Here is a 24,914-nt window from a genome sequence, read left to right as displayed (position 1 = left end):
CCTGAGTCTGGAGGAGAGCCGTGCAATGAGAGGGGGCTCTTCTGCCTGTGGATGTATGTGCCAGGACAGCGTTATTTGCAGGCGAGCGTATGTGCATGTGTGAGACACAGTGAGTGCGGGCATGCCAGCGTGCGTGTGTGCATGTGTAACAGTGTCGTCGATCAGCAACGGGCTCTTCGCATTATACAGCTAACGGTGCTCATCACACTTTGAGGACTGACTCATCTAGACCAGACTGTGGAGACAGAGGAACGAAAGAAGGGGGGGAAAGACAAATGGATGGAAAGACAGGAGGACAGTTTTAAGCTCTTGATTCATTGGGTCCCTCTAGACCATCCAACGGTCTAGTCTGTTTGTGGGACGCCAGTAGCCCCCCTCCGTCCCCCTACAATTTGGAATTGCAGACACAGCCAGACAGGTATCTAAGATTGCCAAAAAAAAAACGTGAAAGGAAAATAAATCCCCAACCATCGTGTGACTTGAAGGAAGGTTTTCACTTCACATCAGCTCCATGGACTAGGACAAAAGGGTCTCCTGTCTCTGCGTGTTCTTATTTGCTTGACATCGTTCTTTTTTTTGGGTGAGGGGGTGGGGGTGGGGGGGGTTCTTGCAGGATCCTATCCCAAAGCCAGGGGGTGGGGCGGACATAAGAGGCTGGCAGTCAAGACGGGACAAACGCAGGCATGGCTCGCCTCAACTGGTGCCTGGCTGCCGTCATTAGCTGGGGCAAGTTCCTCTTCGCCTGCTTCTTTCCTCTGAGGGGGGCCAAACGAGACAAGGTAAGACTTCATGAACGGTGATAAGGAATGGTGGGGATGGATGGGGAACTGAGATGGGATTCACTGGATTTAGACAACGAGTTCTGCACATGTCTCTCTTGTCTTACATCAACCTATGCAGGTGTCTTTCTTCTGCAATGATTGCCTGAGAATATATCATTCTGCATGCGATATACATCAGGATAGGCCTCGGTCTTAAAGCACACCACTCAACCGTGACATGCATACAACTGGCACCAAATGACGTCGATGTGAAAAAGAGCTTGGCCACTGGTCATGGACCAGTGGCCAAGCTGGTCTGAAGGACTGGTTGGTGTCCCTCTAAGTACTGATTCAAGGTCAGTGTTACATCTCCAAGCAGTCTCCAGGCAGTTGCTCCAGATAGAGATGGAGGGAAACCATGGGGATCAGAATTCGTTCATGCCACTATGACCTGGCACTTGCACCATCCACCTGGAGCAAATCAGAGTTGCTAATGATACATAGGGTCACCTTGCTTTCACAACTGCAGAATTGTAATGCACCACATGGGGGTGGCGGGGGTGGGGGTGGTAGGGGGGTTTGCTTTCCAAAGAAAGAGCCTTTGATTTTCCCTAATCAGCTCTTGCCATTGCATGCCATTCCATATTTGCTTGTTATCCCTACGACATATTCTGATGGTCTTTTGGCAAATATGTAAGGCCAAGCAGAGTTCACTGAATGGTATCAGCCAAATGCAAACTCTGTCTTTGTCTATCTTCCTAGAGTCAGTCATATTAACTGGAACTGCACTGCACTGACAGCTTTTGTGCTTTCCTTTAGCAGATAATCAATCATGTGTAACAACTCTTGTATGCCTAAACGGCACTGTTTCCTCTTATGCGCTATAACATGCTCACTTGCACACATACAAGGACATCAGAAGGAATGCCTGAGGTGATCTTTGGATGAATAGTGATGAGTAGGATCTTTTTGGAGGTAAATTTTTCCCCCTGTGTTTTTTCTTTTTTAGTAGGCTGTAAACAGTGACTAAAACCAATGTAATGCACTCTAGCAGTTTTTAAAAATAATCTGTCCCCTAATGAGGATTTTATCGTAAGTTTCATGTGCCCTCTTATCCTTCATTTTAATCCCTATGTTTGGCAAAATTTTGCACCATGAAAATCTTCGATCCTGGATGTAAATATCAGTTAAAAGATTTTAAACTTGAGTGTTGGAGTACTGTAGCTCTCCCTCGACTGTAAGAGAACCATTTGATCAGCAGTGGTTATAAAGTCTGGTGATGATGGGATTTTTTTTTTGCTCCTAGTGACGCCGTAGCATGCAGTGCTGCAGCCACCCGTCTCTTCAAGCCCCAACACCCTCCCATCAGCGCTAACACCAGCAGCTAACCCCCCCACCCCATTGCCGCAGCTCCTTATCTCTACACCCGTGCTCAATCCCACCACGTTCCCACTGTCGCACTCCTTTTGTATGTGTGTGCAAATGTGCATGGAGCTTGTCAGTGTCTTTGCAGATACGCACTCATTATATGTGCTATACAATGAATTCCTAACCCATTGTGTTTATTCAGTCACAGCTTTCGCTCAGTCTGTCCTATAAGCATTGGCCTTTTTTTCCAAAGAATTTTCTTTTGTTTGAATTTTTCTTTCTCCCAGAAATACTTGGATGTATAAATTATCGATAATTCAGTTGTGAATGAGGGTTTTTGGACCGTTTTTTTTTTTTTTTTTTTAAATGACCGATGCTTGGTCATTACAGCGAGGCACAGCTCAGCCACATCTCCAATTCTTGTACCTTGTATATTGTAAAATGGGCCAAATACTTGTCACCAGGGATGTACCTTGTGCCCAGGAATGGTGAAGGCATGGATATTCTACCCTCAGGAAAGGTCCACATTTATACTGTTGTTACCTCTGCAAGAAAAATTGTGTGGGCAACACGCTAAAATCTTCATTTGATCACTGCAAAATTTAATTTTTAGCTAAAATTGTGTCTTTAAAGTCTTTAAAGATATGTCAACATCTCCAAGTGTAACTCACCTTTTTTCAAGTATTTTTCAAATTTAGTGTAATCCTTTATTAATTCTGGGCTAGCCACCTGTGTAATTGTATGGTGCAGACTCATATTTCTTGAAAATATCCTCATTTATTGGGATATTTGTGACAGAATGCTTTCATTTATTCAAAAAACGTAGGGTTGTAGCATTGATTTGAACAAGAAATATAGTTTGACACAAATTATAAGTTACCCTGACTAACATTATGACAATATTGGCTATTTACTTGGAAATGCAATTCATAATTTTAAGGAGAATGAACTGCATGACATGTACCTTTTCAGTGCTATGTGGTTGTCAAAACTTAAGTAGCCATGATCTTTGACATTTTTGCTTCTTTTAACAGTAACAACAGCAAAATAGGTCTATCTATTAAAGTTCTTGACTCATCACTAGTATATATAAGTGACCAACAAAGCTGCCCTAGAACCACTATGAGACCTCTTCAGTGTCTCAATGTTGTTTGATCGTACAAATAAATATATTTTCCCTCCAAACAGCATTTTTATGCCATTTTGTGCAGTGTACAAGACAGCCATTCAGTGCGTTGTTGCTCTGTTGCTCGAGCTGCAGCACTCAAGCCAGTCACGTGACCGACTGGGAGGTGAAAGTGGAGAGGTAAGGCTCTGTGTCTTCCCTCCAAGGACCGCTGTGAGGTGTTCAGTTTCCATGGCAACATGGCTCACACAGTCCCCACATCATAGGGCTCGGTTACTACAGGAGATGGGGATGGGAATAGCTGCTGTTGGTCTATATGTTTTATTGCGAATGTATGGTAGTTTTGCGATAAAGAGATAGGAATGCACAGAGGAACGTGGATTGATGCTGTGTAAAGATTTCTCCATATGTGTTACTACGGTGACACTATTGTGGTACTGTGGAACGGAAACCTTCTTCGCGCTTCAGTCTCTTTTTATTTGACTGCAGGATCTTTCCTTCCCTCTCCTCTTTTTTATGCTCTTTTCTTTTACTTCACTGACTTTCTTTATTTGTTCTTTTCCCTTGTTCTTGTCCCCTTTCTTCTTCTGTTATCCTCTTATGTCTCCTGCCCTTCTCTTCTCTCTTACTTTCTTTCCCTCTTCCTCCTGTATCTCCTTCCTCTCTTCTCCCTTCTTTCTATTTCCCACTGTTTTTCTTCATTTTCATCTCTTTTCTCACCTTTTGCCTTGTGATCATTTCTTTCTATTTCATTTAGTTTTCTTGTCTGTCTCCTCTCATCACATTGTCTTTCCTCTCCTGTCTCATTCCTCTTGCTTGTCTTTTCTTATTTGATTTCCTCTCATCTCCTTTTACCTTTTGCCTCTCGTCCCTTCAGATGTTCCCTTTGCCTCTGTTTAAATTATATTTCCATGTCCTCATCTTCCCTTCTCACTATTCATTTCATCCCTTCTATTTGTCTTCTATGCATTTTGTGTTTACTTGCCTTCATATTCATTTAACTAATCCCCTCCCCACCCCCCATCTACCCCAACCCCATTCCCCACACCAATCCACCCCCAGCCCCCTGGCAGTAAATTAACACTAGATAGTCATTCAGTAAGCCAAAAGAGATGAGGATGAAAAGAAACCTGCTTACTGAATGGCTCCTTATATTCTTTGCCTGCAAAACAGCCTCTCCAGCACATGCATGAAAACCATTGCTTGTTGTATTTATCATATACTCCCAACTTACCTTCCATGCTGAGAAATGTCAGCCAGAGATGTGCAGGTAACGCAGCCAGAGGATTCTGCCCTGAATGGCTCACTGTATTCTAGACCAGCGTTCAGCATGATGGATGCTTTGTTATTCTAGCATTAAAGCTTTAATGTGATGGATTCTCTAGCGACAGAGGAGGAGACTCCAGAGTCGATGTGGAATACATATCTTCAACTTTTGTCTCTTCTATCTCTTTTTTGTTTAAGCAGCGTATCTACTGAAAAATTGTTTTCCAGGGTGCTAAAGATCAAATATCACTTTCTCTGTGCATTTGTCAGTGTATATACATGTAAATCAGAGTTCCTCCCACCTTTAAATGGGTACAGCAAACTAATAATATAATTAATCTGGGATGTAATGATACGTTTTACTGTGCAATGGTCCTAAATTCACTTCTTCATGGGTGCAATTTTGTGGGAAACAAAGTTAATGTATAAGTGTGTGTGCTTGTGTCTGTCTGTGTGACTGTTCTCAGTGTTTTCCAGTATGTTGCACTGGGAATAAGGGAGTAAGAACCTGACCTCACTGTGCAAAAATGTTGTAGTGGGAAACTACAGTGCTCTGAACTGCAGAACTGAAATCAATGTGTTTTGCAGGTAGCCAAGTATCACTGAAATGGCTTTTGTGGCTGCATCCACAGAGGAAAAATAACATGCATGAGCTATACATATAGCCATAATCAAGCTTTCTAGTTCCCAGGCTGTCTGAGGGTTATTCAGAGGCCACTAGAGGCTGCTAGCAACCCAGTTTAGATCAGGTGGCTGCAAGGAAATACTTGCTGTCATGTCCTAAACAGACACAAAAATCCAGTTCAGGATTTCTCCAGGGTGTCTTTATTTGCTGACGTTATGTTAATCAAATACGCAGACACACACATAAAAACACACACAGATTATGTGTCAGGCTAGCCTATGGATTGAGGTAACTGTTACAGTGTAAGTGATGGAGAGCAGCGGGGATCAATAGAGGGTGTTTTCTCAAAATGAATTGGCTCTTAGCCCTTTATAGATCTGACTGTGGAGTGATGTAATGTGCCTGCACCGCTGGTATAATGTTAATTCAGTGCTGTTCTTTATATACATGTATACATGCATGAGCAATTCCTCACCTTGTGCTCAGGAATACTTGAAGGTAAAAAAAAAAAAAAAAAGTTGTATGAGCACACGTTGTTGACCCAGGAAGATGAAAACCATACATACAGGGACATATGGAGGAAAGTTAAACCTCATAGCATCAGACAGCAGTTTTATTACTATATGCTGAATTCAACTAGTAACCTATTTCTTAAAATATGTATTTATATATTTCATAATACATAATGCATAATTTGTGCTGTTACATAGGGAAAATTCAGGTGATACCAAGCAAGAAAATGGAGACATCTTATATCAAAAACTTGTTTTTGTGATGTAGACAACTAATCTTGTCAGCAGTTTCCAGGCAGTCTCAAAACCTACATTGTGGGTGTGGATTACTTTACCAGCAGCATTTTGCTCTGCAAAGGGAGTGTAAACCATTCGGGTTCTGTCACAGCTAACCTGCTCTTGCTTCATTATTACACAAATGATACAAATAGAAAAGCACTTCTGCATGATTTATTGCAATAACTGGAAAAAAAAAACTTAATTGGATGGCTTCGACCATAACACAATTAGACTGATATTAAAGTAGATATTTCGAAAAATCCTCACATTAAACAATCTTATGGTGAAGTAACATTTAAAATGCAGCACAGTACACTGAGGGACAGTACTGGGTCTTGAGAATATTGTTTTAAATAGGAAAACTTTCTTAAAAAATAAGAAGACATGGTGATTTACCAGCCATGGAGGTTAGTTTGTATGAGTTAAGGGAAGTGCAAAGTCTTGATTTCATACCTGTTGCGTACTTTCCATCACAAACATTTTTTGAGAGAAACTGGCTAGCCTACATCTCAGCAGTGAAAAGTTATCTATGTTTAATGTCTTTACGTTTACACATGATCCAGTTCTTAGATCAAATGTGTAGCTTTTTCAGAAGTCAGATTGCAGAGTGCATTTGCACAATTCAAGTTCTTTGGAGGTTGAAATGATGAGCTTCTATTCGACTTTTGATGTGGTTAATTTAACCATGTTTGGTTATGTCAGTGACTGTGTCAATCAACAGTTTCCTTTCCTCTCTTCGATACTTTCCTCAATTGGGTCCTCTGGTTACTATATTGGTGCTGGTCTCTTTCAGATCTGGTATTTTTTTCTGGAAGCTGATTCGTTCTATCAAAGTCTGGACATCTCTGCCAGAGCTACATCAGCTATGACCATTTCTGATTTTGTTTCTTTCACAAGTCTCCCAGCTTTCTGGGAGTGCAACACAAACTTTCCTGAGTAGTACTTTTGAAATGTAAGCAAGAAGAAGGAATAAAAGAATAAAAGCAACTGTAGCAGGAATTTGCTTTTGTATGAGTTTTTACAACATCAGTGGTGTCCTTTTTTTCAGTGCAAGAAGAGCCATGCACGTTTTCCCCTGTGCTCATTTTTGTGTTCATATGTGCACATAACTTTGCAATTGCAGATATAGTGCCTGAATATTCTAAGGATGTGTTATGTGTTTTGTACTGATCACACTAGCTTCTGCAGCAAGGATCTGTTCATTCTGAGCAGATTGTCTCACTCATCAGCTATCCTTACTGCAGCTGGTAAATCCTGCAGATATTTTTGAGGGAAGAGGGGAGATCTGGAAACAGGAAAGGGATGCTAATGAAAAATTGAAGTGACATTAGCACAGACATGAGCAGCATATTTGCATAAGAGATTTAGTGGCAGAGAGAGGTGAGGTATGTAAGGAGGCTAAGGTGATGGAGGGTAGTCACTGAATCAAAAGTGTGCGAGGGGAAAAGCGAGACAGAGAGAGAGAGAGAGAGGAAAAGAGAAAGGAGGGGCAAACAAGGATCATTTGAGAAGACAGGACTTTTGGAAGAGGAAAAATAAGGTCCAAGACTTACATCCCCTATTTTGCTTTATGGAATAAAGTTACCACACTTCAAGGGGGATGGAGAGGAAGGCCATCTGCCTGAGTGAGAAAACAAGAGAGAGAGCTAGATGGAGTGGAGGAGGTAGAGCAAGAGGAGGGAGGGAGCTCACTTGAAGGGAGACTGACGAAGGCCATCAGCGAGAAAACGAGAGCAGCATTCTCTTCCCCACCCTCTGTGCACCTCGCACGTTTGGCATGGATCTATGTCGCTGGGGCCTGTGTGGAACCACCAGGAATTTCTGGGAATACCGTGCATTTTTGCCGTGAGCCTGGAGACTTCTTGAGTGGCACTATTTTCAGGATGCCCTCCGTGTCACTGTCACTGCCCTCTGCTCTGGCAGGGAGGGCCAGGACATGGATTTGCCTCTCGTGCATGTTTTGGGTAAGAAATTGCAGACTAGGATGTGCGCAGGACTCAGTGACCATCATTGACAAAGATCAAGATCTTGAGAGAGGCAAAAAAAATTGCAGTCTATATAAGCAGAATATTTTTCAAATCAAAAGAAGCTTGTGATAGCAACAGTGTACGAAAGTCTACATTAGTCCCATTTATGAATAATCTGATGGCTTCTTTTTGGTCACAGGTGCTGGAAATGTCTTTCCAGGATGTTGTCAAGTGTTATGTTTAAGCGTAAATCATAAAGGGGGGAATAGCTCTTGCTTTAGAAATTGTAATACAGCAGCATTACTGTTTCCTCTGACTTTTGCATGTGCTCAGTGTGAAAGATTAAGCTGAAAGTTGGAGAATGATTTTTTAAGAAAATCCAGTTGAGGCATTTGAGATCCTTCCACTAACATCCTCAATTTTTGGTCACTACAGGTCAAGTGTGTATGGTTCCTTTCTCATCCATCCCACTTTGCACCGTATAGCTGCATGGCAGGCAAATCTACAGTAGTTGGCTCAGTTCTGTGATCCGGGCAGGACTAATCTAGTTGACTGCTCTGTGGTGACTTGCATCGGCGTGTTCTTGCGTCGAGTCCATGCGGCCTCGGCACTGGAGCTATTTCTGGGTTCTCCTGTATAATTTAATCTGCTGCTGCTCACTTCTCCTTCTATCTGGGACTGACTGAGTGTGTCAGGAACCGGGGGCTTTCCATGCTGCATCTTGTTTAAAAAAAAAAAAAAAAAAAAAGTAGAAAGATAAAATGAGGCCCATAATTTGTTTGGGCTTGGAAACAGTATTTGACCGAAAAAGTTCGTCTTGTGCCATCGCATGAAGTCAGATCTTCTTACACATCAGCATTTTTATGCACCTAGGTCTGGCATTACACCATCATTGTTAGAAAAGAAGGTGGATTTATTGCTTTTTTGTTGTATAATATATACAGTGTGTAATGACTGCACCCCAGTGTTAAATGAGGCATCTGCCCTAGTTTTCTGTAGCTTGCAGTGGAGGAGAGAACCATTTAGATGCAAGCGGGGAAAAAGCAGAGTGGAGGAAGAGCTCCCACGCACTCCAATTGCAAAATAAAGCATTGAGTTGTCCAGATGCAAGGTTTCCAATCCAATATTATCACCCCACCCCCACCCCCCCTCGTTCCCAACAAAAAGAAATGAACACTGAGGAGGAAAGAGAGGGAAATGCAGATGAATGCTTGGAGCTGTGACATCAGCAGAGGGAGGAAGAGGAGTAACAAGCTGAGGCTGAGTGACGTGCGAGAAGCAGGTTCTAAGAAAGCTCCTCAAATACACGCTATTAATAATTTATCTACCCCACGCACAGAGAGAGAATTTTAGATTTGACATGCTGACAGAAACAGCCACAAATGCAGGCTAGTTCCTACAGCGATGGCCAAATACTTCGGTGAGCTCTGTACTGCTCTACAATATGGTAAGGAGCTCTGCTGTGAATACAACAACTGTTATTTGACACAGCACTGACGATATGATTTCTTCCCTGTGTCCATTCAGTCCATTGATTATGTTCATGTGTCACACTTTTGACTTCAGATTTCAAATGTTGTCTGATGGCAAGTACTTTGCACTCCACTGCATCTTTCCTGTCTTTCCTTAGTGTAAAATATTTAGGCTGGTGTGAAATATTGCAGATATTTGTACAAATTTGATACCTTTAACTAATTGTACATTTGTGCATTGCCTTTCCCTAGTTTTTATTACTCTAGAGCAGTGGTCGGCAACTGGCGGCCCGTGGGCCAAAACTGACCCGTCAGGAAAAATATCTGGCCCGCCAGATGAGTTTGAAAATTTGATTTGGCACGGAGCCAAGCCAGTCCGTCACCGCAACAGAAACTCGCGTGGTCGGCTGCTGCCGGGCATTTCCGCGTTTGCGCCACTGGTTGGACACGGTTGTACCAGCCAGATTTCACTGAGCAACAGTGTGTGCAAAACGTGTGTGTGTAGCATTTTTAATACATCTGTGATCAGAATTGAGACGTGTGTCCCAAGCAGCAGCGATCAGCTGTAGAAGCTCCGCTGCTCGCGGTATCGCCCCCCCGCTCGCGGAATCAGAGCGCACCCCCTCGCAGGTTGGCCCGCTGTTCGATTGTTTACAAACATTTTGTCCCGAAGCCACATCTACTTGCCGACCCCTGCTCTAGAGTATTAGCATGTTAAAGGTCCCTCCTGTCACTTTTGCCATTTAAATGACAAAAATATTTTGTCATAATAGAGAGAAAAAGAAACATATTTGTTGGCCTTCTTCACACGCTGTTGATGCATACAAACCTTTAACAGAACCAAAACAGAAATATGTGCTATTGAAATATATCAACTAAATTTCATTTTAGTGATTTTAAATGAAGTTGACTATGTTTTTTGTTTTTTGCTCAGATCATGCAGCTTCCATTGTGGTTCTTGTGACTTGTATGATTATAATAATCATTATAGAGTACACAGAATGGTGCATCATGAGCTTGCTGTGAGTTCAAGGCTACTCCAAAACAATTTTATTCTGTGATGTAGTCCAGCACAAGACAGCTGAAGCACTGTAAGGCAAAGATGTATGGTAGATCCATCATGTCCTCAGTTGTCTAACAGAGTCCCTTATTGACTGACCAGAATCCCACGAGAGCTCTGAAAATCAATCAGACTTTGATTGGGCTGTTACTGTCTGCCACGCCTCTGTGCGTGTCACCTCTCTCTGTGACTGTGATGTGTGTGTGTGGCCTGGCGTGTATGAGAAATGCCATTTCCCTCTGGTATTAAGAATGTATCTGCTAACTCTGCTCAGTGATTAGCTTGTGTTGAATGAGGAAATTCTTGAGTAATGAATCTGTCCTGGCGTCTCTACATACGGCCTCAGGCATTCAATTCCCTGCAGCATCATAGTAGCATCATCATCTTTATCCTTTTGCACTGGAAGGGCAATTGCATGATCCTCAGGTTGGAATTATAGTTTAGCGCAAGGTCATTTGAATTTGGCTCCAGAGATCGGATACAAATGGATTTATTCTAGAAAGTTGTTGTTTTGCTGGACAAAGTTGTGTTTAAATTAGCTTTTATTTGCTGCCATTTATGTAAGCAACTCAAAAAGAAGCAGGAAGGCAAATTTCTATCACAATAAGTTCTATTCAATGGACTGCTTTAAAGAGTCAAATAGTCTCATGTGACCTGATAAGCTCCTGTTGTTTCTGAATTTGTGACCTGCACCAACCTTTGTCCAAACTCTGTCTCATGTTGTCCAGCTAACAGTTCATGTAGTTTGGGAATGAAGATAAGTTCACTTTTTCTTGCATGTAATGACAATCTCTGATGATATTTGTGCTTTTGATGCTGATGTCCACCTCCAAATGACATGAAACCGTATTCAGACCTAATTTTGGTTAACAGTCTCCAAAGGGACCTCATGTCCTGTTCATCTGCTGCACAGACTGACTGTCCACAGCCAGAGATCTGTCCAAATCTCACTGGAGTTTTCTGCATGCTCTCTTTTTCAGCCAGTGCATTTGTGTGTACCGGTATGTAGGAATGCATGGTGTGTGGTACTGTTTCTTCAAGACTCGGGTCTGTCCTCAGAGAGTGTAGCTATTCCACTGGCTAAACAATGCTCTGTGTAACTGTGACCAGGTGATTTATATCCGATGTGATCGGACGCCTCCCACCAAGCCCCTGGGCCACCACTAGCCGGCCCTTGAACAAGCTTCAGCACTCTTCCCTTGAGCGCTGTGCACTACTCTGCCCCATCTCCCAGACCTGAGTCTGGATCTCTGCCGACAGTTTAGTAGATGCTGACTGGGATGTTGTCTATCTGCCTGTAGATCATCAATCATCAAAAAGGGTTATACTTCAAGTTCGAGAAATACAGATATGGAAGCAGCAGATACAATCCTTGAAGCAAACCAGAAGTCTTTAGGGCTGAAACTAATTAATATCTTCAATCTTGATTTGTGTAATGTAACAGAAAAAAAACTTATCACAATTTTGCTGACTTTTACAGACGGTTTTGTTGGGGGGTAAAAAATGGTCTCAGTTATATACACAAAGAAAAGAAAAGCTAATCCACACATTTAAAAAAGTGGAACCTGGATTTTTCATATTTTTTCCTATTCGTGTTTGAGATATAATGTTGGTGATTTTTCTGCTTCATCTGTTAATCAGCTAATCTAGTGACTCTAATCTGCGGGCTGAAATACCAAAATAATCACAGGACAACATTTATTAAGTGTTTTTCTTGGTTGTCATCCAGTTGTCATTTTTTGGTGCTGATATTCTTTAATCTTTTGTACTGTTTCATTGTGAAAAAACAAAATACTTAACCTGCTCAGGTAGCCAATGTGCATTTAATATCGTCACAAGAAAGGAAATCACTACACACCACTTATTCTGTATGTTCACTGTCTGAAATGCTCCTCTAATCAATACATTTCTTTCGTGAGCGAAAAAGGTTGGGAACTGCTACAATGACCCCAAATTAGGTGGTGTAGATTTGGGTTGCAACTACATTTATGATTGTTACAGATAATGTGCCATTAACTTTTTTTTGACAACCGAGCAATTATTCTAAAAAATATCAGCAAATAGCAAACAAAGATACTCATTTTACGATCGTAAATCCTATTGACATGGGATTAACTGGGGACTCCCAGTCATTTCAAAATGATCCTGCTTTGTGTGTGTTTTGTGAGGAGCATTCACACGCAATAAGAGTTGTCTATGTTTTATTTATAATAATTGTAGAGCCTGTTGAAAAGGAGCAAAATGTTCTTCATTGCATATTGTCCATCTTATCATTGTTTGACATCTCGAATGAATTTGAGCTTGATCTTTCTGTGAATTTTAATGTGTAGCAACACGGGTCTCCAAAACTTCCAAAACCTCTGTCCAAATTTTCATCTATGATTATCAAGCAGCATCCATAATTCTTGAGCATGAAAAAGGTTAGTAGCCTCACTAACCTCGAAAGTGCTTTATTTTTCCCTCTTTGGCATTGTTTCTCTGATTTCTATCTATACCCTCATCTCAACTGGTCAAGGGAGATGACTGCCTTCCTTGGTTCTGGTGGAGATTTTTCCTGATAAAGGGATGATTTCTCTTCCTATTGCTTCTTTTCCGAGAGCAGCTTAGAGGGGATGTTTGGATTTGTTGGATGTCTCTCTCTATTATAGCATTGCAGTCCCTCACCCTACTACTTCAAGTGCTTTGGGATGACTTATGTTGTAAATTAACCTGAAAGATGCAAAAGGAAAAAAAACAATAATTAAAAGACAGGGCGTGGACAGAGCAATAAACTTGCACAAAGTGTATCCAAATCACAGAGATTTGAATTTAGATGGGGCTACTATTCCCACCAGACCTCTGTGTTTGGCATCAAACGCTTCATATGAAAATAACACTGCAGACAACTTCTCGAATTGTTAGAAATTACTACAAGTCTGCAAGTAATACTAGCGCTGTGCAGACAAAGAAAAATAAGCAATATTCACATTCAGTAAGTTGAAACTTGACGTAATGCAACAATGCTGAATTCACATTAAAGTAAACAAGCAATTGAAAAGTCATAGGCAGTTTAAATCTCTGTACTAAATAAATAAAAGTGCAGCTTGGTGTGCAAATGAATCAAGTATGCATATGAACATATTGTGCAGTAGAGAGTTCCCTCTCACTGTGCAAGTTGTCAGGCTATGTTCAACACTTTAGGAAAGAAGCTTTTTTTCAGTCTTGTGGTACACATGCATTACCATGTACTGTCTGCCAAAAGGGAACAGTTTGAGCCGGTTTGTGAAGGGTTGTTTTGGGATAATGGCGGAGGCTCAACTTTGTCACTGGCCTGGTTAGTGCCCTATTGTGTGCATGCACGCACGTGAGAGAGAGAGAGAGAGAGAGAGAGAGAGAGAGAGCTCATTAGCAAACATGACATTCTAACTTCATTAGCAGCTGACTAATGATCATAAGCGGCCGAGACTTCATGATCACAGCTCATTGATCTCTGTGTCTCTCTGCCTCCACCTGGTATTGATTATATTGCACACTTGTGAAAACAGTGTCACAGCTGCACCCTCGTGTTCTCACACACAAATGTTAATGGGTTGATTTAAAGTGTCCACATAAGATCACACACACACACACACACACACACACACACACACACACACACACACACACACACACACACATGTTTGTTTTTCTATACCGGTGGGGACTTACCATTGACTCCCATTCATATCTAACTCCTAACCCATACCCTAACCCTAACCTTAACCATCACCAAATCAATGCCTAACCCTAAACAAACGTTTTTGCACTTTTACATTTTTTGTTAACAACAATATGGCCAAGAAAATGGTGTTGCCACCCGTGGGGACCTCATTTTAGGTCCCCACCGTAAGACAAGTCCCCACCTTTATAGCAAATAGTCAGGTCAAAGTCCCCACCTGTATAGCAGAAACAAGTACACACACACACACACACACACACACACACACACACACACACACACACACACACACACACACATAAGCAAGTTAGGTATAGATACAGATCCAGCGTTTCTTGCTGGTGCTCCAAGGAGGAATCTTCTACAATCTGGCAATTGGCCCGCAGTCCACTGGGATCTTCTGTATTCAGCAGCATAAATAAAAAATCCTGAATTCATATATTTATTCTGCACATTGATCCATACTCTCATTGATGAAGAGGTAAAGATATGTTGTTAAAATGGTTAAAATTCCAACTGATGTGTTGTAAAAGGCATGCCAAATAACCAAATGTGTCAATTTCCAAGAAGAAACACTTTGGGTTGAAGTCAGTTAAATGTATTGTCCGGTATAGCTTTGCACTATACCGGACAATAGTTAAAGTTAACTGGTATAGTTAAAGTTAACCAAACTGTTCTTGTGTATCGTAACAGCCTGCTTGACTATATTATGATCATGGGTACTTCTGAGATGGCAATCACTGATGTAGCCATAATCACAGTGAAGAAGGCCCCTTGGGGTTTATGACCAGAATAATGACTATCCTGATAAGAGATTTTGCTCTCCCCTCTGTTAGTTTCCCATCTACTGTTAAAAAAAGAACGAAAGAAAGAGCAAAACAATGATCATAAATGGAGGGGCATGTAGCAAAACCTCAATCAAATTAGGATTCCTAATTTTTAATTGAATGACCCTGATGTGAAGAATTTTTGGAAACCCTGGTTATTATGCTGAGTAAAGCAAATTTGTCTATGCAGTTTCATCTAAAATTGACCTTGTGCAAATTTCTGCTGTTTGATATGCCATCTGTGTCTCTTAGATCACAATTCAATTCAATTCAATTTTATTTATATAGCGTCAATTACAGTCAAATCGTCTCAAGACGCTTTACAGAACCCATATGCCTGACCCCCAGAGCAAGCCCAAAGGCGACAGTGGCAAGGAAAACACCCTTTTAACAAGGGTCACAGATGCAAGCAATGGCAGCAGAGGCTGCCAATGAGAGCAGAGTTTACAGAAAGGTCTGAGATGTGGAAGAATTCTGATGGCATAAAGATATTCTTCACCTATATTCATCCACAATGCAAATTATAACGGTTGCAGTATGTTCTGAGAAAATGACCCTGGTTTGAATTTCCACAGGAACCAATCCTGCCAAATTGGATGGTGCGGCATCTGTATTCTTCTTCTTCTTCTTCTTCTTCTTCAAAATCACTTTGTGGTACAAGTGTGGATTACTACAATAATGCAGCTTGCCATTGTGAAGCCTTACAGTGTTGAAGTTCAGTCATAGGTGAGCCGGTGTGGTAATTGTTTGAATTCTGGCTCGCTGTTCATTTCAGGATTGGTTTTAATATTTTACTGATCACCTTTGATGTGGGGCTGCACAGTGATTAAGTGGTTAGCACTTTCGCCTTGCAGCAAGAAGATCCCCGGTTCAAATCCCGGCCTGGGCCTGGGATCTTTCTGCATGGAGTTTGCATGTTCTCCCTGTGCATGGGTGGGTTTTCTCCGGGCACTCCGGCTTCCTCTCACAGTCCAAAAATATGCTGAGGTTAATTGATTACTCTAAATTGCCCGTAGGTGTGAATGTGAGACTGATTGTTTGTCTGTATATGCAGCCCTGCGACAGGCTGGCGACCTGTCCAGGGTGTCCCCTACCTTCGCCCGAGTCAGCTGGGATAGGCTCCAGCACCCCCTGCGACCCTAGTGAGGACAAAGCAGTGGATAGAGAATGGATGGATGAATGGACTTTTGATGTGTGTTCAGGTCAGGCCCCAAGGTACATAACAGAAATGTCGACCCCATATGATCCTGCTCACACCCTCAGATCCTCGGCCATTGTCTATTAACTGCTCTGTGTAAACACAGCCTGCATTTCATACAAATAATTGTTGAATTTTTGTCACATGACTGTCAATCACAGTTGAGCAACTAATGTCTTCACAATTGCATCTGAGGAGCATAAAATGTACAGATTTTTACAGAATCTGACTAGCAGAAAGAATTTTCTTTTGTCAAAATTTAAAAAATAAATCTGTAGAATCAAGTGATTTTCTTGAAATATGATGATTTTAAGTTTCAGTTTGGTAAATTTTCCAAATAGAATTACATGTTATAGATGATTAGTTCAAACACTGTCTGAAAGAAAAGTGGAGATTTTCTTTAAGACATCCTGTCTTTTAAATCTGCTGACAAATTTTGGGGTTGAAAGGGTTAAATCACTTCTAAAATCCCATTTTTATAGTCTTACTATTATGTGTTGTTACATTTTTATTGCTTAGTAAGGCTTTTATTGGTTTTATTATTATTTCATTTGTATTGTAAGTTATTAATATAAATGTATTGATATAAACTGCTGGATGGCTTCTTATCTTCGTTTATTTACGTTTTTTTTTAATAGAGCATGAAAACCTATACAGCAAAAAATCATTAGGTCAACAAGCAAAATGAATAATTGAGTTGGGATTTGAAGGAAATGATTCATTTATTTATGGGAGCATTGCTGGGGGTAGTACTATAGTGTCTGGAGTGTATTGCAAATAATTCTTTGCTACAGTTTTTCATTTGCAATCATGTGTTGCTAAAAAGTCCATGATGTTGCCATAGTTTTCATCTATGCATTAAAAATGCTTTATATAATAGAAGAGTATATAAAACATGGAATTGTTGAAACCAAATTTCTAATAACATTAACACAGTGGTTCTCATGCCTTTTTAAGTTTCTTGTTTTTCTCACGCTTTCTGTCTCACAAAGGCAACCATTTTTTCTGACAGAATGTCACTCTGGTGGAAATTGAAAGCAGGTGTGGCTCTGCTTTTTCATCTTGGGGGCGGGGTGGGTGATGGTGCAGGACTTCCTTCTTTCTGTGGGTTTATCCATGTTATCCAGTGTTGTAGCTGGTTTTAGAACTATTTGCATTTCTTTTTTGGGGGTGGGAGTGGGGGTGGGGGTGGGGCGACTCATTTGCTCTGTCTGTTCACCTCATCCATCAGCTCGGTCACTCATTCAGAAAAATCATTCACCTCTGTTTCTGACTCACATTTGCACATAACACCGTCTTAAAAGCAGATTTCTTTGTGTCTTTTAAAGGAAAAAGCATAGATGACTGTTCCCAAGAGAAGAACATGTAGCTCCTCTACTGGATTTTATGCAGGGAAGCCCCTAAATATCTTCAGCTTCAAACTCTAATCTCCAAACAGCTGTACTTATTCCATTATTGTTCCTTGGAGACAGTTATTGCACATTAAGGGACACTCACTGAGCTATTAATGGGCTACATGGTTTGTGTCAAATTACATCGTTTTGCAAAATTATACTATACATCTTTATTCCAACATGCTCCATTTTGTGTTTTTAAACTCTTCCTATAATTCATGCAGGATGCTGTAACTGGAACCATATGTGGACATTTGCATCAGAGGAGGCTTGTCAGGCATACATGTAAGAATGAAGCTGGACATAGAGAAGGTTGTGTTTCTGTATGTGAGAGAAAGAGAGAGTGGCTGTGGTTTTGAGCATCAGGGAGCAGTCCCAGATGTAGCAGCTCAAAAGCTATCTGCTATAAACATGGGGCCCAACTACAAATGTTATACTGAGACTTTCCCCTCTTGACGAAAGTGTACTTTTTGTGTACATGTGCCTTTAAAGAAGTCCTTGAGTTTGGTCTGATATTTAGAGTATTTGAAGGAGCCATGATCTGCATAAAATGTTGCTTTGAGGCTACATTTGCAAAGATGAAATACAGTTGATAAGAGCCTGACATAAACAACAATTTCATAACTTCTTAACTAGCTATTAGTTAAATTAGCAAAGTTACTGACTAGACAGCTCAATAAAACCCATCTCAATAAAATACAGCAATATTTAATTAAAATACATTTTCTTGCCTTAATTTTACATAAAATTGTATTTATTTACTTTTTAATCTTTCATTTAAAAAAACTTGAGGTTTTTAAAAAGTTTAAAGGATTAGACAGTAAATTCACATTCTATTTTTGTAATTTTAGTGATATTTGTGATTTTTGAAATTCCAGAAAATATGTAAAATAAATACAATTCTGTAAAACAACAAATTCGTAAATCATAGAAATGTGAAACTTTAAAAGTTATCAAGCAAAATTATAAATGACTAAAATATATTATTTTTCTTCCATGGCCTTTGCCATTAAAATGGTAAGATTGATGAACTCTGAGATTTCAGAAAATATCCACTGTTCTGTTCTCTCTCTCTCTCTCTCTCTCTCTCTCTCTCTCTCTCTCTCTCTCTCTCTCTCTCCCTCTCTCTCTCTTATTGCTGGCAGTCTAAGGCACACCTGTGTACTAATCATGGTGTCTAATCAGCATCTTGATATGCCACACCTGTGAGGTGGGATGGATTATCTCAGCAAAGGAGAAGTGCTCACTATCACAGATTTAGACAGATTTGTGAACAATATTTGAGAGAAATGGTGATATTGTGTGTGTGGAAAAAGTTTTAAATCTTTGAGTTCATCTCATAAAAAATGGGAGCAAAAACAAAAGTGTTGCGTTTATATTTTTGTCGAGTGTGTTATTTCGAAGAGTATAAAATGATACAAGTGTTACATGCACTTTTTACACCACTACAGTAAATGTGTAAAGTTTTTTTTTCCAGGGCCAATACCAAATATTGATTATCAAGGACACCCTTAATCAACATATGGAACTGATGTACATTTGCACAAAACATGAAAACCGTGGTGTTAAAATTTGGAAAAACAAACTGTATCATGGAGTGGATCAGAGACTCAAGTGCAGAACAATGGAGACATGACAGACCAGTGTACAGAATGATGAAATGCATTTACAATAAATATTTATACAGTCTACACAGGAAGCAAAAGAGCTACAGGGAACTGATGTGATCAGGAAAACAGAGTTTGCATTCCCAAGGGAGACATCTGCTGGACTGGTGGCTAAATTACACAAACAAAGACAAAGACCAAATGCAAACCCTGGCAGATTTCATCTTACGAAAGCAGATATTAATTAAGCCAGGAAGCTACCAGGACTTGGTAACACCAAGCTAGGTAAGTGAACAAGACTAGAATAGACACACAAACTCTGATAGAAACAATTTGAACTATAAACGGCAACACAGCGAACAAACAGCACAAAAAAATGTACAAACACAAAGTATGACCCAGAAAGAGAGCGGAGCAAATTTAGCTGACAGCCTGACGAGGGAGAGAGGGTGAAGGAATGCGGGCGGAGGAGGCATGTCGCGTGGTTGGAATGACATCTTGGCAGGTGCAGGGTCCAGGATTGCAGGTGTGCTCACTCAACACATTCAGTGCTTATACCACTGTGGAAAAAGGAGAAGAGAGAAAGGAGGGGAAGGGAGAGACTGCCACCCAGCAGACCTGAAGAGCGTGACAAAGTATAACACATGATTTTGTTGAATTAATGCTATTAATGCTTTATATATGCTTTATCAAAAGTGAAGTTTTTAATATTCCTTCTTTGTTGATTTGTCATTACCTTTGGCATTAAATTAATCAGAGTGGCAACAGCAAATAGAGCACAGCAACTACATTACTGCCAAAGTATTACATTTTTGAATGAGTTTCAGGAATCAGTTAAAAAAATAATCCCAAAAAAGCTGAATTTCTTATCCAATAATTGTCCACCCCCTCTAGTTTGAACTCGCCTCAACAACTGAGAATTCCCATTTTTCTGTTGAGGTCAGACTACCTGAATAAGTAAAGATGGGTTGAAATCTTTACTTCAGTTCAATGGCAACTTTACACTTTTTGTCTCTTTACAATCAACATGAGTACATAATTTGTTTAACTGTATGCATTCTCTTTGTAAGACTTGATGTATCTTTTATGACTGATTGCATGTGCCAGGAATAATTTGTGATCATACTTCGTCTTTGAGCAGAAGGACAGAAAGAGTGCCCGAGCAAGTCATCTCCACTCCCTCCTCCTTCCCCGCTTCACTTCCTTTCCCTTTCCTTCCTCGTCCCACGTCTTGGCTATAAGTGGGGTCGCAATCGAGGTAGTGTAAGTGATGCTTTTCATTAGCTAAGTGCAACCAGGAGAGAAGAGCAGAAAGCTTTGATATACTGGGTCTCCTGTCTACATGCCAGGACACACATATACACTCACAGAAACACCTACTCTCCTCTTCCTCTATCCCCGGTTCTTGGACTGTTCACTCTATCACTTTATCCACCCCCTTTTTTCCTCTATCCACATTCCATTTTCTCTCTCTGGCCTCTCCTGGGAGTCTCTCTCTAATACGACAGACACACAGAGGACAGGCCTTGTGATTTTTCATTTTTCTCTCATGGCCTTGTCTTTTGGAGTGCTTTCAGCTGTGCACAGTGCACTATTTGCACGAGAGTCATTAGTGCATCACCGAAAACAACTCCAAGACCCCATAATTGCAAAAAAAATAAAATAAAAAATAGAAGAAGCCTTTACTTTGGTGTAGCATCTGTACATGTAAACTGATTGCATCTTTTTGTATTTCCTCTATATCAGAAGAAACTGGATTGACTCATAAGTCTTTGTCTTAGTATAAAGATGCTGGTCATTCATCCATTTTTTATGGGCATAAATGCTTTGAGGAATCTTGTTATTTTGTTACTACTTCTGTGGAAATAGCTTACAATGTGAGAAAAAAAGTGGTAAAAAAACATTTTATCCTGATGTTCTTTTCTTAGCCACACTTTAGCTCACTAGGGGGCAAGCCATTAACTGATGGTATTCATTAGCAAATTAGCTTTCTGATTACATGCTTAATTTTGAGCTCAAGTAAAACATTTACTTGGTGAAAACAGAAAAAAAAAGCCAAGAAAAGCACTCAGAGAGCATAGGACTCCACCAAGGCTGCTCAGTTGTTGTATCATTTCTGATGGATAAGTCCCGATAACTTCGCAGCGGTCGATTTGTAGTAGGATCACAATCACGTGATTGTCAGCAAACAGTTGATGTAGTGTTCACTATAAGCCGCGATACTGCCAAAGTCTAATCAGTTGGTCGTTGTGTCATTTCTGACCTTCCCTGAAAATTTCGTCCAAATCCATTTGTCTGTTTTTGAGTAATGTGGGAATAGACAGACAGACAGACAGACAGACAGACAGACGTAGCTCGATCGTCGCACAATAAGTCATGAAAATGTTTTTCTCTTTTTTGATTACCTGCCATTCAAGCTGCTAAGGCCCCTTCTCTCTTTCTTTGAAAAAAAATTTTAATCCCAGACTGCATGGCAGACATCCAAGATCCATTTGCACTTGCACACGTGTGTGTGTGTGTGTGTGTGTGTGTGTGTGTGTGTGTGTGTGTGTGTGTGTGTGTGTGTGTTATGTGTTTTTCATCCTACCCCATTCATCACTGTTTGACGGGACACATTGACCCCAGTTGCTGTGGCAGCCAGGTAACCATGGCACCTGACTGTGACACAGCTGGCTTCGTCTGATTGGTTTAGCTACCAGCTTTCTGCCAGGTCATTAACACCAGAACTGTAGAATGGCACCAAGATGCTTTAAATGCTTATAAATACTGTAGCACTGAGCGGCGACTTAAGACAGGAATGACGAAGGATCTTGCAGTTAACACACCTGGCTTTATTGTCAGCACAAAAAGCACTCAGAACTCACACACACTGTAGCGGCTCGCAGGCCGAGGTCATTCCCCCAACAACCCCCCTGAGTCACAGTACAACACGAAACAATGAAACACACAAAATGAACTCAGAAAGTAGACTTGGAACAACTAAAAGCAACCAGTAATAAAAAGAACGTCTCGAACACACAAATAACCCCACAAAACAACCCCAAAGAACACACAACTCCCATGATGCCTAGCGGCCCCCCACATCCGGAACACAGTCACTCGCCGCAGCGACCCCAGCGGCCCCCACGGCCGCTACATAGCCCCCACCTAAGGGGTTTACACGTCCCCGAAACCCCTGAGCCATGTGCAGTAAGGTTCCAAGTGTCCAGGCTGGCGGCGGCGGCGGCGGCGGCGTGTGGAACAACGCAGACCCACCGGTGCCGGTCCTGGCCGGGGGTCTGCGCCTGCAGTCTCCGTGGTGTCCTCCTCTGTTTCTCCCCTCCCCGGCGGCGCCAAAGGCCGGTAAGGGGAGAGCCGGTCCCGGTCCCGACCACCAGTTTTTTCCTGTGGTCGGGCATTTGGACCCGATAAACCACATCGGTAAGCTGCTCCATCACCACAGCTGGTCCGCGCCAGTGTGTGAAGAGCTTGGGCGACAGTCCCTTCTTTCGCACCGGGCAGTAAACCCACACCTTCTGCCCAGGTGCGAGTGGCTGCCCCCGGCAATGAGTGTCGTATGCTCGCTTTTGTTTTAGCCCTGCGTCCTCCTGGGCTCGGCGGGTAAAATCATGCACCACCCACAGACACTCCCGCAAACAATGAAAATAGTTCAGTTCCGGACCTCCCGCGATCTCCGGCTCCGGGGGGGGACCGAACACCAAGTCCACCGGTGTCCGCAACTCCTGGCCAAACATTAGTGCAGCAGGCGTGCACTGACTGGACTCTTGAACTGCAGAGCGGTATGACCACAGGACCAGGGGCAGATGGCGGTCCCAGTCGCGTTGGTGGCGGCTGATGAGGATGGCCAGCTGGGTGGCCAGGGTCCTGTTGAAACGCTCGACCAGCCCGTCGCTCTGAGGGTGCAACGGCGTAGTCCTGGTCTTGGTCACCCCCAGCCGCTTGCAAACCTTAGCGAACACCTGGCTCTCGAAGTTCCACCCCTGGTCACTGTGCAGCTCCTCGGGGACCCCGAACCGGGTGAATATCTCCTCCACGGGCCACTCCGCCGTTGCCGAGGCACTCTGATCGGGAACCATGTACGCCTCCGACCACTTTGTGAAATAGTCCATGGCCACCAGGACGTAGCGGTTCCCGGAGTCAGTGACGGGAAACAGCCCAAGGACGTCCACTCCGATGCTTTCTATCGGGGCCCCCACAAGATAGCGCTGCAGCGGCGCGTGGGACCGCTGGCTCGGTCCCTTCTGGGCGGTACAGATGTCGCAGCAGTGTACGTGGAGTTCCACGTCTCGCCGACAGCCCGGCCAGTAGAACCGGCTACGAAGCCGATGTAGCGTCTTGGCGGCGCTGTAGTTCCCGGTCCCCACCGCACCGTGGACCGAACCCAGGACTTGGGAGCGGAGTGCCCGAGGGACCAGCAGTTGGAGGAGGTCGTGGCCCCAACCCGGTGCCTCCCAGCGGCGGTAGAGCAGGCCCTCACTGGACTCGATGCTGCCCCACTGTGAGTAGTAGGCCTTCACCTCGGGCGCACATCTGGACACCTTGGACCGCTCCGGCCGGTGTCCCCCCTCCAGCCACCTCTGGAGCAGGCTCAGCGTTTCGTCAGCCGCCTGGTAACTCTGCAACTCAGCAGAAGACAGTGATAGCCCATGGGAACTACTCACCACTGCCGCACTTCGGACCTCGAGACCCTGCTCCTCCTGCCGCTGGCAGTAGCGGCACTCGACCGCCGCGCAGGGATGCCTGGACAGTTGCTGTGCTGTCGCCCCGGCCGGTGTCAGATCTCGAAGTCAAATTCTTGGAGGATCTCGAGCCAGCGAGCTACCTGGCCCTCTGGGTCTTTAAAACTCATCAGCCAGGTCAGCAAAGCGTGGTCGGTGTGGAGCAGGAACCGCCAGCCCAGGAGGTACGATCAAAACTAGCGCAGCGCCAACACAACGGCCAGCAGCTCTTGGCGGGTAACGCAGTAGTTCCGCTCTGCCCGGTTCAGTGCTTTGCTGTAGTAGGCCACCACTCTTTCAGCCTCCCCTTCTCTCTGTGACAGCACCGCCCCCACGCTGACATTGCTGGCATCGGTGTCCACGATGAACGGCTGCTGCGGTGATGGATACGCCAGGACGGGGGCCTCGGTCAGGGTGACTTTCAATGTTTGTAAGGCGGCGATGGAGCTGTCGTCCCACTGGAAGGGCCGGCCCTTGTCTGTCAGGCGGTGAAGTGGACCGGCGATGGTGGCGAAGCCTTTCACGAAGCGTTGGTAGTACGACGCCAGTCCCAGGAAGCTTCGGAGCTCACTGACGCTTGTTGGCCTCGGCCAGTCCCGAACCACGATCACCTTGTCGGGATTGGTGGCCACGCCCCGAGCGCTGACGATGTGCCCCAAGAACTCTGTCTCTCGGCTCAGCAGGCGGCATTTTCCCGGATGCAGTCTCAGCCCGGCTCGGCGGATGCGCCCGAAGACCTCTTTCAGGTTGGCGAGGGTCCCATCGAAGCTGTCGGTGTGTACCAGCAGGTGGTCGAGGTACACCACGCACCGCTCCCAGGGAACGGCGGCCAGCACCCTCTCCATCAGCCGTTCGAACGTTGCCGGTGCATTGCAGAGCCCGAATGGCATGACCCAGAACTGCCACAGTCCTTGGGCCTTGCTTCCGGAGCTAACTCCACTTGCCAGTAACCGCTGCGTAGATCGAGGGAGCTGAACCAGCTGGAGCCGGAGATGTAGTCGAGGGCGTCATCTATGTGGGGCAGAGGGTATGAATCT

At 43.1% G+C, this 24,914-nt stretch overlaps 1 protein-coding gene across 5 annotated transcripts in view; it reads left to right on the top strand.

The window, feature by feature from the left end:
• Positions 1-614: 614 nt before the first annotated feature.
• tns1a (tensin 1a) overlaps positions 615-24,914 on the top strand; it is a 179,038-nt gene continuing 154,738 nt past the window's right edge. For 4 of the 5 annotated variants that reach the window (XM_051941887.1, XM_051941886.1, XM_051941888.1 and 1 more), the window contains exon 1: positions 615-779. In XM_051941887.1, coding sequence (XP_051797847.1) covers positions 684-779 — 96 coding nt within the window. In that variant the 5' untranslated portion in view covers positions 615-683. Of the gene's footprint in view, positions 780-7,877; positions 7,902-24,914 lie in introns of those variants that run through there. The other variant, XM_051941885.1, reaches the window with a different exon arrangement.

Source organism: Acanthochromis polyacanthus, chromosome 22 (assembly GCF_021347895.1).
Source record: "Acanthochromis polyacanthus isolate Apoly-LR-REF ecotype Palm Island chromosome 22, KAUST_Apoly_ChrSc, whole genome shotgun sequence".
NCBI lineage: Eukaryota > Metazoa > Chordata > Actinopteri > Pomacentridae > Acanthochromis > Acanthochromis polyacanthus.
The sequence above is the reverse complement of the archived record's forward strand: the minus strand, read 5'-3'. Positions and strand labels throughout refer to the sequence as shown.